Source organism: Apostichopus japonicus, chromosome 10, assembly GCF_037975245.1.
Source record: "Apostichopus japonicus isolate 1M-3 chromosome 10, ASM3797524v1, whole genome shotgun sequence".
Classification (NCBI taxonomy): Eukaryota; Metazoa; Echinodermata; class Holothuroidea; order Aspidochirotida; family Stichopodidae; genus Apostichopus; species Apostichopus japonicus.
The window spans coordinates 5929483-5948476 of NC_092570.1; the positions used below are offsets into that span (position 1 = coordinate 5929483).

Here is an 18994-nt window from a genome sequence, read left to right on the forward strand (position 1 = left end):
GATGATGATGATGATGATGATGATGATGATGATGATGATGATGATGATGATGATGATGATGATGATGATCAAATGAATAAATTTGCGAAAGAATAATACCTTAATAGCCATATGACATAGATCATATTGGATAGACTATACTTGTTTTATAGCAAGAGGTGATCTGCTTCTCATGAGGTTTCCCTCATAAGCCATACTGAACCGTATAGAACGAGTTTTCTCTGAAGAAGTCAATTTTGATCCAGTACTTGACTCTCGGAAGTCAGGCCACAGAGAATGGCTATGCGAAGTCTGGTGCTGAATGCAACAAAATACATTTATAAAAACCTCCGAGTTGTTATCTCTTTCATAACTAAGGCTGAGAGTTCATAAAACTGCAGGTCATATTTTAATTAACGAACGAAAATAACAGACGACCTGCACAAACTTCCTAATTAAGAAAGATGATCAGTCTAAGGCTGGTGTTTGTTTCTGCAAAGATAGATAATTCGCATTTCATTTAAAGGCATTGAAGACTCGCCCCAAACTGCGTGCGGCCATCTGAAAATGTTAACTTTCTGTTGCATGTAAGTGACGTTTTGTGCTGGTCGCTACAAAATGCAGACAGTAATGAAACGTGATACCTTGTTTTCTTTAGCTGGACCTGAGATGTACATCGCTGTATCGTTTTTATACTGTGCTGTGGGTATTGACTTGTACACTAGTGTCTAATTACCGACGGTAGCAAGCTGTGTATTTTCTAGGATCGATGGTGGTGTTTAACACTTCTGTTACACCTCATTCGAAACTAGGTCACATTACCGGCATTAGACGTTTCTTTATGCGCGAGTCTTCACACCCTATAGTTATATGACGGTGGCAGACAATGTGACATTTCTTTTCAAGCGAAAACTATTTTAAAATATTTGTTGAGAACCTCATCTAAATATCTCGTGAGTCCTGTTTACTCGGGATATGGTTGTTTGAATGTACACTATTTTACCAATGGTTTATACTCCATAAAGTGGAACACTACAATATAGATGATCTCTCTGATGTCTTAATTTACGGTAGTAATTACATTCCTACTTCTCTCCTTCTCTTGTATCATTCAAAGCAGCTATGAAGACTCATCTGTTTCTAAAAGATCTACTTTCTAGGATGATCAACTCAATTTCAATGTTTAGATTTGGATTACTGAAAACATAAATGGAAATAAAGTTGAATGAGCAGCTCAAAACGTAGAAAATAACCATGCATAGTAAAATATCGAGAACTCTGTAGCCTTGTGATAACTAGGTTGAGGATCTCATTTTGTCTCAACTGTTACTAAAAATCAAATCAAATACTACGGCAGTCTAGTAGTACCACCCTCCCCCTCCTCCGTCTTCGCTTTCTCTCTCTGTAAATATGAATTATCGTCGTTTTAAGTTTGTTTGATAACATGTAACCCCCTCCTCTCTCCTCTCTCCTCCCTCCTCCCTCCCCTCCTCCGACATCCACCCTAAATCCTTCCCTCTCCTCACAATAACCTGCGATCATTTGGTATGCATTTAACACGGTCGCTGCAAAGCACCAAATTCAATGGTATACAATTATTTACATTTCAAAGGCTCTGTTATACCTGTTTGAAAAGTTTTAAATCGAAAGGCGTAGATTAAATCATGAATGGAACTGTTTGAGCTTTCCATGAGACGTTTGATTCGATAGAACAATCCCGACCAATCAATGTTCCCGCCAAGATTGTACTGAAGAAATCCGCCGGTCCCAGCATGATGATGTATAACAAGGTGATCAAACCGGACAAACAATAACTGCTTTAATTCTAATCTTTGATATGTATATATATTCTGGGTGTGCCACAGCGAAGTATCTCTCTAATGCTAGAATGGTGTGGTTTAAGGTGGTGATTGCGTAGCTACCAGAGAGAAGTAATGTCGCATCCCAAAAGAAACAAAGCAGATATGACTCATAATTGACAAATAAGGAGTAACTGTTTTAGAAAATATATTGGAATTTTCGGCACCCCTGGGACCTCCGTCAGCAATACTTGGCAGTGGAATGAAAACTACCTTATGTAACACTATGGAAGTATGTCTACATAGATAAATTATATGTAGGTCCTCAAGCAAGGTTGTGTGGGGTTGCAAAGGGGATGTTCACAACCACACCCTGGATTCCCGTCTCCCGACCCCCCCCCCCCCACCCTCCCCCGGACCATCGCTCTAACATGAGAAAGTGTATGAAATGGAGTTCCTTTAAAAAAGGACGAGCGACGAATTTAGTAAAATGTTGACGAACCGATCTGTTTAATATACCAATCAGAAAAAAATATAAAAATCGAAAAACAAACGTTTTGTTTCTATGTGGGAGATAATAATTCATTAAAGGATCTTTGACGGACTAAAGACATTTCCCATACCCACATTTGCTCAACTGATCCTTCAAAGTGATAACTTATTATTATTATTAGTTTTTACAAAATATGCTTTGAAAAGGGTTTCATCTTGATCATTTCACCATGAATGACATACATGAAGGACACTGTGGTTCGCTCTTATAGTTTGCGTGCATGGCTTGTACGCTTGCGCTAATGCAAATATCAAGTTTTGCATAGAATTGTACGGTGGTACTGAATGGACGTACGACTGAGACGATTTGTATATATTTCTGTCTTTATCGTTTAACACAACATAGCAATAGCTTTGTCTGTACCCTTTTGTCGTGTTGAAATCTTTACAAATAGAATTAAGTGAGTCTAAACCTCGTTTGTCCCTTCAAGACCACCGTAGGATTTCCCTCATTCTATTAATTGATGATGCAACAGTAATGTTCAATCAATGTTGAACTTTATTATGATGGATTTTTACACTTCTTAGGATTGTTTGTTCGTGTAGAAACCTATCAGTATTCACAATAACAATTAATTTAAAAGATTTAAAAGGCACCCAAATATATATAAGAATCTTACGTGGAATTGTGTAGAGACCGCGGTGTTAAAAGAGTAACAGGACGTCAATTTTATTGCTATATTTGCAGAACAATTAGGTGTAGAGATTATCTTAATGGATTTTCTCAGCAGCCAGTTTTCTGTGCTAATTTTAAGTAATACTTTGCTGAGCTATCAATCCTTTATTAGTCTATGCAGCGGCTGACAGTATTTATGTGGTCTGTGACAGTATTAAAGGCGTGTTCAGCTGAACTGGCATGATCACGTTGCCAGATGCAATTATTGTAAAAATAAATACAAAAAATAACTGTTCACTTAGGTCATATATTCGTGATAAAACGTGTGATCAGAATGTTATTTTAACAGCCTTCCAGTGTGGCACGAGGCTTAAGAAATGTACTACCTTGTTTTGAAACCATCACTTCTTTAACATCATGGCGTCACTGGTATTGATTTAGCGACCCAAAATATAGTGGCTATTAACCCATCATTTTATTAGAATAATCTTTCAAAGTAAGATAATGTATAAATCGAATATTGTTACTATTTAATCAGGGAAGTTAGCCATTTATTATTTTAAATTGAAAATTAAGCCAATGTTTGGCTTGTCATAATTAAGGTTTGTACTTGAACACTACGATACATTACGTAACCATCGACCGAATATGGCATGAACGGTTGATACTGAAAGAAAACGTTTATCAGTAAAAGGGATAGGCTATTGTGGTATATTAGCCAGTGTATTAACCCCACCCCCGTCACCTCCACCGTCAGTCGAGCGTGAAGCCTTCAGTCAGGATTTTTTTTGCACTTAGTCGGTGAAAAATTCAACTACCCCTTTGAGCTGACCGTAAAAACTACCCCGACTGAACGTCATAACCGAAACTGACGGTGGAGACGGAGTGCCATTGCCCGTGGAAACTTTGCCCATGCTAATGATAACAAATACACCAAGGCTTCAATTGATTATCACGTCTTGGAAACTTCTGACAATTGTCTTCTACATCGTCCGACCGTTTTTCCCCGACTCCATTCCTCGACCCTCCACAACCCCTCCCCTCGGCCCTACACACCACACACATCTGGTCTAACAGAAACGTTTAACAGGATGTTTTAATCAGTAATAGCACATACAGTGAAGAAGGTTTAAATGCCCCTGTAACAGTCATATTGTACATACTGCACATGTTAATTCAAACCCATCTGTATATTCACCACATTGGTTACATCTGAATTCTGTATTCATTAACATCGCCCCATTCCAGTCACTCTCGGTTCCAGGGATTGTTTCCGGTGATTGGTCGAGGCAGATAGTTGCAGTCCGATACCAGGTTCTCGCCGCACTTTGTAAGTAGCCCGAGTACTCTAGAGTCCACTCTGAGCTGGGACACGTATTTCTGGCTGGTATCACAAGTTTCGACATTCTACGAGGTGCCATGCAAACACAACAAGGCATTTCATGGTTGTGAACTTGCTGTAAGGGTTGGAAAGATCCCGTACTATATTCGACCATAACAATGGGCGATCTTGTTTCCTGTCTGCCACTTACCGCAAAGGAATACTGTGGCGTACTGGGAAGGCAGAGAATTTCTACAGAACCCCCTTTGTTCATGTGGTAAGTCCCTGCTGAAATACCTTACAAAAATACCCAAAAAAAATGAATAACATATTGCCAAATTTGATTTCAAGTCTTGAAAATAATAAGGACATTTCGAAAATATAAATTCAGTCCCATTCGAGTAAAAAGATAATATTGACATGCATTCAAACTGACATCAGATTCGGGATCGATCACGTGGGATGAGTGAAGTCGTTAATCCCTATATATATATATATATATATATATATATATATATATATATATAACTATGGATCCTACCTTAGGTCGACAGTTACATTGACTTACACACTAAATTTAATCTAACCCTAACCCTTTTTTCTAACCCTAACCCTGAACCGACCCTAACCAAAACTTTTAAATGACGGAGAACATTATAAAGCTATTTAAAAAAGTGTCTTACAATGGTAGTGAAAACATTAGGTCGACACTGAAATGTCGACCTAAGGTACACTGTTGACCTAAGGTACACTTTTTTACCATAAACTGTCGACCTAAGGTACATATTATGCTTATATATATATATATTTATATCTGTATGTTTATATATATCTATATATATATTTGTATGTTTGTATATATATATATATATATATATATATATATATATATATATATATATATATATATATATATATATCGATTTAACTAAACCCCACTCAGCGTGCTGGATTCTACCATCAACAAATTAAATTTCTACCAAACTTCCTTTAGTACCTCAGCCACGTTGTGTTTATTCCCCCATTGTATCTGGTTCTATGGTATACACAACTTGATGCTGTGGGCTCGAAATCATGGACCCAACCACCGTTTTTGTGAATCGTGTTTCGTAATAATCACTCTCGGTATAGTACCAAGGGCTAAAAGAATCCAAAATTGAACCCCTTAAACTACAAAGTTACAGACCTGATCAAACAGGGAAAAAACCTACAGATGGAGTTTCTTACCTAAGGACCCCTGTGCATGAAAAACCCGAATTATCGCTTCATAAACTATAACTAATAATAATATATTACTAAGCTGACAACCTCCCAGCTCTTCGTCTGCAACTGAAAATCTTAAAAACAAATACTACTACCTCGATCACTATATTATCTGCTTTAGTATTTTATGCAATTGTTTAATTAATCGATATTATTGTATCATGTAGTGCACTTACCACTGTAAACAAACTGTGATGTCGAAGGGCAAGTTGTTTTACCCCACCTAACGAAGACCACACCAGGTACATGTGTCGTTGTATTTGGCGTAGGTGTCGTTACAGACTGGGTATCACTGCAAGAACCTGAAAATGTCAAAAGAAAATGTTACCATTAAAGCAAGCTAGAAATTAAATGAATGTGTGAATGGATGAATGAATGGATGAATACAATGAACAAAGGAACTTGCAAACAAACGAATAAATAAATGAATACACGCAAGACCAAATGAGTGTATGGTTGACTGACTGAATGTCCAAATGAATGCCAAAATGAATGAATTGATGATTGAATGCATGGATAAATAAATGCATTAATGAATAAGGAATGAATGTATCAACGATTTAATCGCTGTTTTATTCCTCACTGTGCTTTGTTTTACTTGTGTGTGGGTGTTTATGTTCGTACGAACGTGTTTGTTTGCATGTGTGTCTCTGTATTTGTACGTTTGGGTGTGTGTGTGGGTATTTGTATGTGTTTGTATATGTACTTTTTTTGCGCGTGTGTAAGCGTGAGTTTTGTATTCACTGATGGTTTGTTTTTCTGGATATGTATACGTATATATTTCGGTATAAGAGGAGAAGAAGAAATACTCAATTCAGAATCAATTTTCACATTATGTTAATAATTCCTTTGTATCATTCAGATGACATACCTATGTTGTTATTAGATTTCTAAATATAATCGATGTTCCATATACATGTTTAATAATCGTGAATAAATGAGATGGGAAAAAAAAGGAAAAACATTATTTAATGAACGAATCAATCTATGAATTAGTTAATGAATGAATGGATAGATCAATGATTTAAATTATGATTGATTACATGAACATATGATAGTATGAACGAATTGAATGAATTGACGAATGGATGGATGAATGGAATAAACGAACACATACAAACAAGCAGTGGAAGCAATAACTTGGACACACGAACGAGGCAGACATTGACGAACACACGAATAAAAAGGCAAACAAGCTGAAATATGCTCGAGAGCGACTCTTGCAAACTATGAAAATTTAAAGATTGATAAATCTTTAGCATCGTTTTTTTAATATATAATATCTTATACTGTTACTCCAGTTATTGATACTGATACTATACTAGCAGTTAACATAGTCCTTAGTTTTCTTCTCTTTTATAAAACAACTGTTTTGGTGACGATTCACCCGGTTGAGTATTTTGTTGACAATTTCATTCTCTTATCTGCCAACAATATCTGGTAATATATTTATTTAACATATCTGCACGATATTATATTGATATTATTACCACCTTTCTCTTTTCATTCAAGTAAATGACAACAGAAAACTGATAGTCATTATTACGTTGTTCATTTACTTGTATAATTGTACTTAACAAAGCCGAATTCCTAATGAATGAACTTCCCCGCCGCTGTCTGGGTTCCATCAAATGAAAATAATCCGTGATCCCTGCTTACACGGTATACAGGTTCTGTGGCTTCTGGGTGGAGCACCCAACGAAGAAATGTCATATATATAGAGAGCGCCACCAACTAAGGGCTGGGTTGCTCACTGGTTCGAGTCCCGTTCTTTTGCCGTAGATATCTTTGCTCTTTTCCATTTATTTCCATATTTGAACTAATAAATATCATTAACAGTTAAAGAGCGATGGTTCTAAATTCAATTATAGTTTGAAATATATTAACTTAATACCTAGCGTTCCGTCACGTCCATCCCTTCCAGGCAGGCCAGGGGCTCCTGAGCTACCACTTGCACCAACCGGACCAGGCATTCCTATGGTACCCTGCAATCCATCACGACCAGGTATCCCAGGAATGCCATGTGGACCTGGACTCCCGATTGGGCCAGCAGGACAAAGATAACACTCGCTGTCTGAAAATACAAACGTGAATGAAATGGGCCAAATGAAAACATGAATTCTTATAAATTAAATAATAAAACCTGATGATATTTCTATAGCCTATATATATATATATATATATATATATATATATATATATATATATATATAAATAAAATACTGTATATACACCCAGATTGTACATATCAATAGGATTGAAGTTTCATACTAACCGTTCAATCTTTGGGAAATGTCACATGTTTCGTTTATTCTTGCTTTTATATGGTGTAGTTTTTCTTTTCACATTCTGGTCACCTAGAATCGCATTCAATTAAATTCCCTTTTCCATTACGCGGTAATTAAGGGGGTGCGGAAGTTTGTCAGTGGAAGTCGGTCAGATGACAAGCGTCACCAACTACAACAAGAGAAAATAGTATTACGTTGGATAACTTCCTTCCTTTTAAACTGGTGAAATCATTAAGTAACACGAAGTGACATTTAAACAACTCCAAAAAAAGGGGAAGTTTAAAAGCTTGCTTTAAAGTTCAAAATTCTGTAAGTACTATGGATAAAACAGTATTAAGTTGGGTAACATCCTTCCTTTGTAACTTGTACAAGATAATATGAAGTGCATATATATAACTACAGCGTGCATATCATGCCCTCTGTGTATGCACAATACCAGATCGGACGTAATTGCGCTGTTTTATGTAACAACTATTATATTTTCAAACTTCTATAGTTTTCGATTGCATATATCATTATCTTTTACCTGAGTTAAATCCCCCACCCTAAATAGAGTTGTTACCGCACCCCCCCCCCCCCTCTTCCCATGAATGTAGATATGTCCAAACCAAATTCAATAAATCCCTCAGATTTAATCCAACTGTTGTTTTACCCAATGGTGAAAGGGGAGCGGTGACGGAGGGACGCGGGGTGGGGGTTGACGAACTTCTTACTACGAAAGAAAGTTACTCTCTAAATCAATTGGTGGGTTGATGATCAAATAAAAAACAAAAGCACGCTAATGATTGTCATTGTTGGTCACGTGAAAGTAAACATTTGTTTTTACTTACATCCGGTATTGCTACTGATGTGATTTTTTAGTCTCTTCTCTGTTGGGAAGTAATTTGCTTCTCGTCGAGACCTATCAGAAAATTGTTCTTTGTTTAGTCTGTAGCTTGCTTCTGTGACGTCATTAGTGTCACCTTTATAATGAAGCTCATCTCTCAAGGCATCCAACATTTCTCTCATACTTCTGTCCTCTGACGCAAGGCGATCGATTTTAACCTTTGAAGAGAGTAAAAATAAAGAAAATGATTTTCGGTTGAATAACGATCATTTACAAACTAATTAATGGTCAACTTCACAATGGTGTTAATGTTATCAGGTTAAAAATACCGCTGTAGGAATTATCCAACCTTTCTTAATATCAATCTTTCTTGATGTTCAGGGTCTGATTAATAGTTGGGCCCGGAACCCGGACCTCCGATCTAATAGGCCCTCCAATTAAAAGCCTTGCAGCTTGATAAATGCTATCACATTTATGATAGACTATAAGAAATAAACCGGTTTTTCCTATTTATTTGCTTTCATTTTGCTGGGTTTATTGCCGATTGTCTAATACTCGTAGACTTTTTTCTTTTAATTTTTGGCATACAGTTGACAGAAATTCCGTTGTGTTTGAGCAAAAAAAAAGTTAGTGTTGGAAGTAGATTAAACAGATCTACCATACGTAATTATACTTATCATCGGCCGTTTTTTATGATAAAATCTAGTTACTATATCCCTTTGATTCATTTAACGGAAACAGAGGAAATAAGTGAAGTGAAGTAGCAATTTAGGGATTTTTACGTGCATGAGTTATTGTATAAAATATCAGCGCGGCTTGCACATAATATATATCACGATGGAGGCTGGTAGTTTTTTCACTGTTCTTGATTTTCCAACTCACTATACGATTTCAATTATATATTCAACTTCCTTCAGCGTTTCAGACAGAGACTATAGGCCTACATTCAACCCGAGAAATGCACAGCTACAAAAGGCGTCACCCCTTTCTTGTCGAGATCATCGTTCTCGCAGTGGAGGAGGGGGACACGTTACCCCACCCTACCCCTATTGTAGCTGTGTATTGCGCGGGTTGAATGTAGGCCTAAAGCCTATATGTCTAAAACGCTGAAGGATGTTGTATAGGTAAATGAAGCATTACCATGTAAACTAAGATACGTTACGAAAGAATATAGGCTATAGGTTGCTTTCACCTTTGTCCTGAACGATTGTTATATAAGCGTCCTAAGATCGTAATAAGATCGCTGTGATCGAGTAATGATTATGGTGTGGATGGCGTGCAGGGGGCAATATTCCCACAAGGGTTTAAGGGACCTCGATTGTAGGTACAGCGAATGTCTATTACGAACTAGGTATGCTATGTTACTTGCATGGGTCACAAAGTATTTCATAATTGATGGAAGGACCTATCTTCTAACTGATACGTATTTGAATAACGTAGGAAACTTAACTGGGTTATACAATGTATATCCTCCGTGCAACGGTAATTTTGTAGTAGCTCTTACTGTTTCAAGATATTTACCTTTATAATATGTTTATTTTCTGGAATGTTCGTTTAAGGCTACATAGACGATGAAGTCGCCTACACGGTCCAGGCCTTAAATGCTATCAATATATATTAATAATTTAATATATTGTCATATAAGTTCTTTTAATTGCAATAATCAAAGAAGCACCCATACACGGATGACAGCCAACGTCATTTATCCCTCACAAATTCGATATTTGAGGCTCATATATAAAGTCTTATGTTTGTCTATTAAGTATTGTGTTACATCGATGATATAACCTACTGGGTTGTGTGCTAGACTAAGTTGTCCAGCCACTTCAATTAATAAACAGTTAGTGACTGAAGCGTCAATTTTGTTTTCAAAATGTTAAAGTGCTATTGCAATCAAGATTAATAGCGTCCTCTTAAACGTTCCACATCATAATGAAATCATTCGATAATTTTCAATGACATCATATATGCCTATAACTGTAAACTGAAAACAGGATTATTACCTTTTATCCTAAACAAAGAAGCCAAAACAAAGAATTAACAATGAACACTAATAATTAACAAACCTGGTTAGTTTCGATAATATTCCGTAGATGAAGATCCTCCGTTTTGCTAGTTCCCCATTGCTCTATATCTACTGTATCGTTCGGTAAAGATTCTGGATCGACACAAACCGTCATCAAAATAAAATCACAAAGAACATAAAATCTCAGTTTCTCCATATTTTGGTTCAGACTCGCGGATATATAGCCTATATATAATTCAAAATGACAACAACTCTGCTAAGTTATTACTTCAGAAGGAATAAGACGCTTCAAGAAACTTGGATAAAGAAGTATTAAATTATATCATTATTTAATGTTGACACCGCCAACCCCTCGGTACCGCTATATTGTGTAGTGCAAACATCCTGTAATCACAACTCGGAATAACTCAATTAAAAGCTGAATAGCATCCTGTTAAATAATAATTTCCACAAAGGAATCAATAACAAGTTATCATTTGACCTTATCATAAGTGAGCTGTTTTAACTGTTAGCGAAATCCTTTTCAATGAAAAAACAAAGACAAAGGGATTTCATATTTTGTCTATAATTCCGCTAAATGGATGGAATAATCCACGAAAGTAACCAGACTTGATAAAGTCTTTGTAAGATCATTCCGCTTAGATTTGTCTTAAAGGCATTGAAGACTCGCCCCAAACCGCATGCGACCATCTGAAAAAAAAGTTAACTTTCTGTTGCTTGCAAGTGACGTTTTGTTCTTGTCGCTACAAAATGCAGATAGAAATGAAACGTGATACCTTATTATCTTTAGCTGGACCTGAGATGCCCATCGCTGTATCGTTTTTACACTGTGCTGTGGGTATTGACCGCAGCTGTATGTACTGACTGTACACTTCCGTTATGTCTAATTACCGACGGTAGCAAAGTGTGTGTCTATTTTCTGGGATCGATGGTGGTGTCTAACACTTCCGTTACACCTCATTCCAAACTAGGTCAGATTACCGGCATTAGACGTTTCTTTTTGCGCGAGTCTTCACACCCTTAGCCTAAGTCACCTGGGGGCGCTGTTCATCACTGGTATCCAGAGCCGCTTGAAATAATCAAAGAACTTAATATATAGCTTTATCATCAAGGCGAAACTTTTCTACCTGATGTGTAAAGGAGAACGAGCGGTGAAAATGGTTCACCTGTGTTATACCTGTTGGTCCTACAAGAATAAATACATTTTTTGGGGCATAAAGAATAAAGAAGTTAAGGGTGGGTGGGGGACAATATCGTTTAAATCACCAAATAATACATTGAGTTTATTGAGGAAAATATCATTACTGAGGATTAGAAACACGGCATCACTCCAGAATTTAACAACAAAGGGTAGTACCATACCAAATGGGATAAGTTCTCACCACATGTCTTGTGTTAGTGTTATGTCCCGCTTCAGAGCACCCTCATTGTCAGTACGAGCAGTATGAATATCATGTTTCTAACAGATCAAGGTAAGGAATTGTTTTGTACTGACAATGCCAGTGCTTTGAAAGCATGACATTGGAGTACAGTTTACAGAGGTATCATCATTAGAAAATTGCCCAACTGCTTGCGTGTTTCCTTCAAGAAATGCATATTCATCACCTAAAGTACCGATACTCACAAACACTCAAACTTGGCTTACAACCATCATTCTCATTGTTGCATTATAAAACGCTTTGTAGTCACACAAAATACCCGACGTTAATAACCAAACTGAGCCTAGACCTAATAGTCTGTTGATGTCGAATCCATTTGACAATTTTGCCCTAAGTTGACCTTCTAGCATATCACACGTTTCTCGTGGATTTAGTTTGTACCGAGTGACTATATCTATATACGCAAATCATCTAAACCATGTTATAACACTTCAATGTTTCGGCTAGACCAAATCCCAAGTCGACAGTGAATAGACTTTTGCGTAACGATTATTGTACTGATTACTTTAATCACGTATTCTGCAAATCCTTTTCGTTCAGCTTTTTGAAAGCTTCTGAAATATATTATCGTTACTTTACAAATACTTGTCTCTGCATGAAAGAAGCTCTCCATTCCAATAAAAATCGACTAAATCTTATTTGCCATTTAAAAATAAAATAAAAGCTAGAGTGAACAATGGCCCATGAAGATTGACATAACTCAAGAGCTAAAAGAGGCTGTGAGGTTTTATAAGAGAAATCCACATGGGCCAATCAGTGGTTCACATCAGCAGTTAGGAACTACTGACGGGTGGGGGGGTTCTGACCTTCTCACCCAAGAAGCACACCTAAGCGATGCGGTGGGAGGTGTGCACTATACATGACCTAAACTGAGCACCCGGAGATTCAGAACAGTTCGGGCATCCAGATAGCAGATGAACACCTCTCGGTCAAGGATTGGATGATAAGTGCCTATAAAATACACCACTCACTCGGCCCGGTCTAGTTCATTGTTGGTATTCGCCTTCGTTGTTCATTACATCCTTTCTTTTTGTTTACTGAGTGAGTTTTTGTGGACTAAAGTAGTAGTTGACATTATTTTAATTATTATCTGGTATATCCGGCTACTTTTACATATATATAAAAACCTAGGCCTATATACTTATACACGTATACTTTATAAATATATAAACACCTAGGCTAATATATACAAGTATACTTTCATAAATATATAAACACCTAGGTCTAAATATACTTTTAAAAGTATACTTTAATATATAAATACTTCGGCCTATATATACTTTTATAAAATATATAATTACCTATTTATACTTTTACACTATGAATTACATATATCAACGACTGCCTAAATGGGGGCGCTATTAATTTTCGGTTCACTCTCCAAACTTACCCACCACATATACCTACCGCAAAAGGGTGTGATCGGTGCATACTATACTACTGCTATCAATGTTCTCTTTGTTTAGATTTACATCATAATGCAACTTATTTGTATGAATATTATCTCCCGCACTCTAAAAAAAAATTACATAGGTTGTGTAAAATTCTACACAACTGCTGTGTAACTAGTGCACCTATCAACCTTGTGTAGAAACTGCACAACTGTTGTGTAAGTGATCATTTACACAACAGTTGTGTTAAATCTACTCACAGTTGTGTATATCCCAATACACAATACTTGTGTAAATTGTACACAACCAGTTTGCAATTTCAGCACACCTTGTGTAAAAAAACATACACAAGTTGTGTTAATTCTACACAACCTTTTTACAATTGATTAGTGTAATGTACACAACTATGAGCACATATTACACATACTTTGTACAGTCTTAACACATTCTGTAGCAATAGTTCATAGCACAGAGCATAAGTATCAATTAAAAAATAATATCCAGTATAGACTATACACAGCCTCAATGTTTTGGTATGTATCAACCATGTCCGGAATAAGGTTATCAGTTCTCCTGTTGTGCTTCACATATCTTTGGATGTTATAAATAGTAGCTTGCTAATTGTGTGGATTCTACAGTAAGACCTGTGTTAAACTTAACTGCAAATTGCATAACTATAGATGTACAGTAGGACACTATTCACGATACAAAAAAGGATATCAATTTTCTTGGTACTGTATATATTTATTTTGGGGAGATCAAAACAAATGCTCTCCATTACAATGAATAAAACCGTAAAACATATAATAAAGAGAAGAAAAGTTGATAGAATTCAGCGACTTACGTTACACAACAAGAAATAAAACAGAAATATGTACTTTAATAGATATAAACTATAAATCAATGGATTGGTCATTTCCACATCATCATTGAAAGAATAAGTTGTAGGCTATTCTTCCTTTGAAACAAGTAATGGGTCTTACAATATTCACCATCATGGAAGTCACCCATAACACCATCAGTGCTCCCCCTATGTTCATTGACACATTCTACAAAGCCAGGACTCTCAAAAATAAGTTTGATGACATCTTTGATAGGAACATAGTAGAAAACACGAGGGGTTGGCACCTGCATCACATTCCCATTAGTTATATCAGTTCTTGGTGCATACCCTAATGTTTTCTCTTTCTCAATAGGTTGGATAAAATTCTTTGATGCCAGCAGATACTGCAGTTGCTTGTAATCTGTCTCTATGTCATAAAACGGTTTTTGACAAAGTAAAAACTTCTCAAAGAGCTCAAGAACAGGCTCACTGTTAGTATCAACATTCTGGCTATGCAAAAATGCTTTTGTGTTTTCTTTTAGACTTCCAACAAGGTCATCAAAAGGCTGAGACATATCTTGCACCATAGTTGACACTGAACTTTGAGACACACTACTGAAAGATTTAAGTTTGCAAATTAGCATGAGAGCTCGTTCCTTAACTTGCTGTTCATCAAGGTGATCCCACTCTTCATTATATGCATCATCATCACTATCTTCATCCATGTCATCAATGCAAATGTCATCTTGCTGTATGTTTCCTATCACAGCCTCCACAGGCAAATCATCATCTTGCTCTTGGATATGTTCTCCATTGCAAATATTAGGCATTGTGTGTTGTTTAATGATGTGCCTTTTGAAGCTGTAACATTTCCAGAAGCTTTGCTGACATCCATTTTCTTCACACACTGCAATAGATCTAAAATCACTTCCTCTAAGCAAAGAAAAGGCTCTGAAATGTGCAAAGAGCCCCTTTATGCCACCATTAACTTCAGTTTGACAGTGGAAACACTCTAGCGCCATTGTTAATACAAAATTATATATTTCTTTGTAGTGTTTACTTGTTTTGCTAACTCCCTGGCAGTAACAACAGCTTCCTTATCAAAATTTGTGGGATCAGAGAGAGCTTTATTATTTGTCTTGTTTGATTTTGTTCAAACCCTTACTGCACCTCCACTTGAAAAAAAATCATCACCGTTTCTTTTCCTTCATTCTTCAGGGCCTCAAAGTTCCTCATAAACGTGATTCTCGGTCCAACTTTTGGGAACGTTCTTTTATTTCTTCCTTTCCCAGCAACAGGAAATTGTCTATGTCAATCTCATTTTCTAAAATTAAAAGAAAAAGATGATTTACTTGAAGTGTTACAAACAAGATATGGAATGGAATGAACATTAGTCAAAATGACAGTTATTAACTGAACTGGTACTTAAGGTGTGCATGCTGGAACATCCACATGCCATTCATTACTTTGGAGGTATTCCCTGTTACTATCAGTACATAGAAATTGTTTCTTTTGCAAATCTGTGAACTAGCCTTTCATTGTCATTAATGAAAACTTATACCATAACTTCTGCACTTACAGATGGTCAGAGTGCATGACAAAACTACACAAAGGGATAAGCTTTGATAGGATTTTAGAGGCACAAACTGAAAACACTCAGCTTTTAATGCAAATGCACACAAGATTGCCCTATGCATTCAATATCCCCTTTCCCAACTTAAGGGAAAGCTGTAGTAATTTATCAATGATTTCTAATATATTGAAAAAATAGGTCAAGGCTTCTAGCCTTTGCTATACAGTATTAACATTAGCATTCTTGGGTTACAATAGCAATTGCCTAATCTATGTGAATTTCTATTGTGATATTTATGCAAACTTCAACAGCAACATGCCAAAAACATCGGTTCATATAGTTCACTACATAGGCCTAGCCTACACTACGCTCTGCACGCGACTTACGTAATTTAAACTTACTGTAGTGCACAGCAGATTCATAATGCTCTATGAAAAGTTCTGCTGGAATCCTGCTGGAGTATAATCAAAGTTTGATTTGAATACAGTAACCAATTTAGTGCTGTGCTTGGTAGTTAAGGCTAGATGAACAGCTAAACAGCAAAACTGCTGTACATAGTTGGTTGGGATTTTGATTGACAATAGCCTATTGACGAATGTGATCTGATCACTGCATTGATGATTGCGCAAAAAAAAAAAGGTGTCAGCCTGCATCGTTGACGCTAGCAGCCACAAAGTGCAATTGCATAACGCAGCTGATAATAGTAAAATATGATCAACTACGTAGTTTAATGACCGCTGTTAGTAGCCACTAGCTTCAAACAAGAAAGCTGTTTAGCTGGTGCCACAGAAGTATACATACTTCCATCAAATTTCAATGAATCAGCATCCTAGGAAAATACTATAAGCCTACAGGATGAAAATGGGTTCAGAAAATGAAGCAGACATGCACTCATAATACTTAGCAATTTTAGAAAACTTAGTTGCCCTTCTCATTAACAAGAATGTAGAATTATAGGCCTCAACTTTATAAAAAGGCCATTACTGGGGAAATATTCAACGACATCATCAGCTCCAAGTCCAAGGGCTTAGAGTATAAGAAGCATATGTATTAAACCTGGCACCTGAGCAACATCAATTTTTCAAACTAAGGGGAGAATTCCTGGGAACAACCTTGGTTTGATTTGTGTAGGCTTAGATTTAGAAGTAAGACATCAAATCAGGATAGGCCTATCTTCATGATTTCTAGGATTGTACTTGTAGCCTCTATACTCTAGTCATGAGTAATTTTCTCTTTCAAATCAAAATAAAAAAACCTATAATGCAGGATTTTAGAAATATCCTATGATATTTTAAAAGGAGATAAATAAGTGCAATAGATTCAGCGCAGCCGTTTACTTTGATAAATAAAATGCTTTCGTTGATAAACAAACTATGCCTAGGCTATAGGCCTACTACTGTATAGTAAAGGCTTCATAATTGACGCACCCCCGTAATTGACGCACCTTCAATTATTACTAGCAACGATACAGCAGGCCACCTAAACTTTTTGCAGTCAAGCAGAATGACACATTTCATGAGTTTGAATCCATTTCAGCTATTTGCTGACCAAATTGTGGTATTTTTTAAGCTTTTAACACACTCCCACCAGTTTTGCACATTTTTTGGTCATTTGGAAATCTTACTCCCTAAAAATAACCAACAATACCTCAATATGATAAAACTGCTCTGTGGAACCTGACCAGTCTGAGCTTAGAGGCTCAGAGCATAACAAACAGCATCTAAAGTCAATGGATGTATACTAAGGCCTACACTACAGTTAGCTTTTCAACGAATGTGTCAATTTAGGGGTATGAAAGAACTTGACACGGCAGACATTTTGTGGTCAAATTCTGCTCAATTGTACGGTGCATAAGCACAGAACCTGAAATATTTCGAGATCATAACATTTCTAAGGAACTACACATATGAAAAACACATACAGTCGAGTCATTTGGATTTTTCCTTGATAGATATCGTTGATCAAGTCCTTAAGTGCGTCAATTATGAGCCCACCATGCTACTAGATATAGGCCTATGCCTATACTGTGTAACGTTAGGTCTAACGTTAGTAATTATTACTTGTACTAGGCCTATTACTAGTCTGTACACTACACTGTATAAACTACGAGAGCCTGTGATTTGCACGAAGTTGCGTTGGCAAACCAAATTAGTTTCAAGAAATATTTTCAACTAACCTTCATATATGTCCTGCATATAAGAAAGACCCCATTCCTTGAGTTTTTCTTGGACAAAGTTCATCGTTGACAGGTAAAAATTAGGTAATTATAACAGCAGACGGTTACCAGCGTAAGTATTGATGACTGATAGAACGGCGTCAGTAAAGTACAGTGCAGTGATAGCCTATATAAAATTCCCGGGCGGCAGTTTATTGCCAGATAAAGCTACGAAATCTTAAAAAAACATTTTTACTCAACTTAAAAATCCAGGAAAAATTAAAAGTAAAGTGCAAATGAAATTATAAACTGATTTTAATTTTATAATCTGCTTACAGTACTGAATAAATTAATACATTGAAATTAAAGCAGGAAAGTGGTTGTGTAACTGACGAACATAGCTCGAACTACACAACCAAGTGTTAGTTTCAATCACAATTGTGTAAAATGACATTTACACAGAGCCTGTGTAGAAATATTTACACAACTGTTTTAAGAGTGCGGAGAAACGCTTTGTAAATTATAGAGAAAAACATAGTCACTTTCAGCACAATTGACAAGATGACATAACTAAACATACTGTTGCCAGATAAATTCTTAAAACATAACCAGATTTGTAAAATTAGATCTTCGCCATACAGAAAGCTAAGACGACATGGGTTTTAATTAAAGATGCAGAAATTTCCAACAAGTTTGTCAAAGTAATCAACTTCGGCCACCGAAATGTACCTTTAATCTATTAACTCACTTAAAAAAAAACTTACAGAAAGTACTCTCCCTCTGCCAGTAATTTTGAAGTACATATATACATGTCAGAAAGGGGATTAACTCTTCTTTTTACTCTATATATATAATATATATATAAGAGCCATATAATGGGGTCCGGGGGGGGGGGGGGTGTTGGCGTGCCGCATTGTTTCTGGAACTTACAATTCTCTCATAG

General features: G+C 36.4%; 1 protein-coding gene across 6 annotated transcripts; it reads right to left on the minus strand.

Moving 5' to 3' along the window:
* Positions 1 to 2283: 2283 nt before the first annotated feature.
* Positions 2284 to 18548, minus strand: LOC139975374 (uncharacterized). 6 transcript variants are annotated; one of them, XM_071983293.1, is made up of 5 exons: positions 10711 to 11025; positions 8649 to 8862; positions 7425 to 7604; positions 5707 to 5832; positions 2284 to 4564 (listed from the first exon to the last, which is right to left on the minus strand). In XM_071983293.1, the coding sequence occupies exons 1-5, from the start codon at positions 10864 to 10866 to the stop codon at positions 4095 to 4097; spliced, it is 1146 nt and encodes a 381-aa protein (XP_071839394.1). In that variant the 5' UTR covers positions 10867 to 11025; the 3' UTR covers positions 2284 to 4094. The 6 variants fall into 6 exon arrangements, with proteins under 6 accessions (XP_071839394.1, XP_071839397.1, XP_071839396.1 ...); XM_071983296.1 differs by lacking the exon at positions 10711 to 11025 and adding an exon at positions 10166 to 10335; XM_071983295.1 differs by lacking the exon at positions 10711 to 11025 and adding an exon at positions 9837 to 10081.
* Between the last annotated feature and the right edge of the window lie 446 nt (positions 18549 to 18994).

What these genes read in the sequence shown, in the direction of transcription:
- LOC139975374 (XM_071983293.1), bottom strand. Translation starts at nt 10,866, where the DNA reads ATGGAGAAACTGAGATTTTATGTTCTTTGTGATTTTATTTTGATGACG. An exon ending in ATATTATCGAAACTAACCAG is followed by an intron (nt 8,863 to 10,710) that starts GTTTGTTAATTA and finishes CTCTCTTCAAAG; the next exon opens with GTTAAAATCGATCGCCTTGC. An exon ending in ATCACAGTTTGTTTACAGTG is followed by an intron (nt 4,565 to 5,706) that starts GTAAGTGCACTA and finishes TATTTTTGTAAG; the next exon opens with GTATTTCAGCAGGGACTTAC.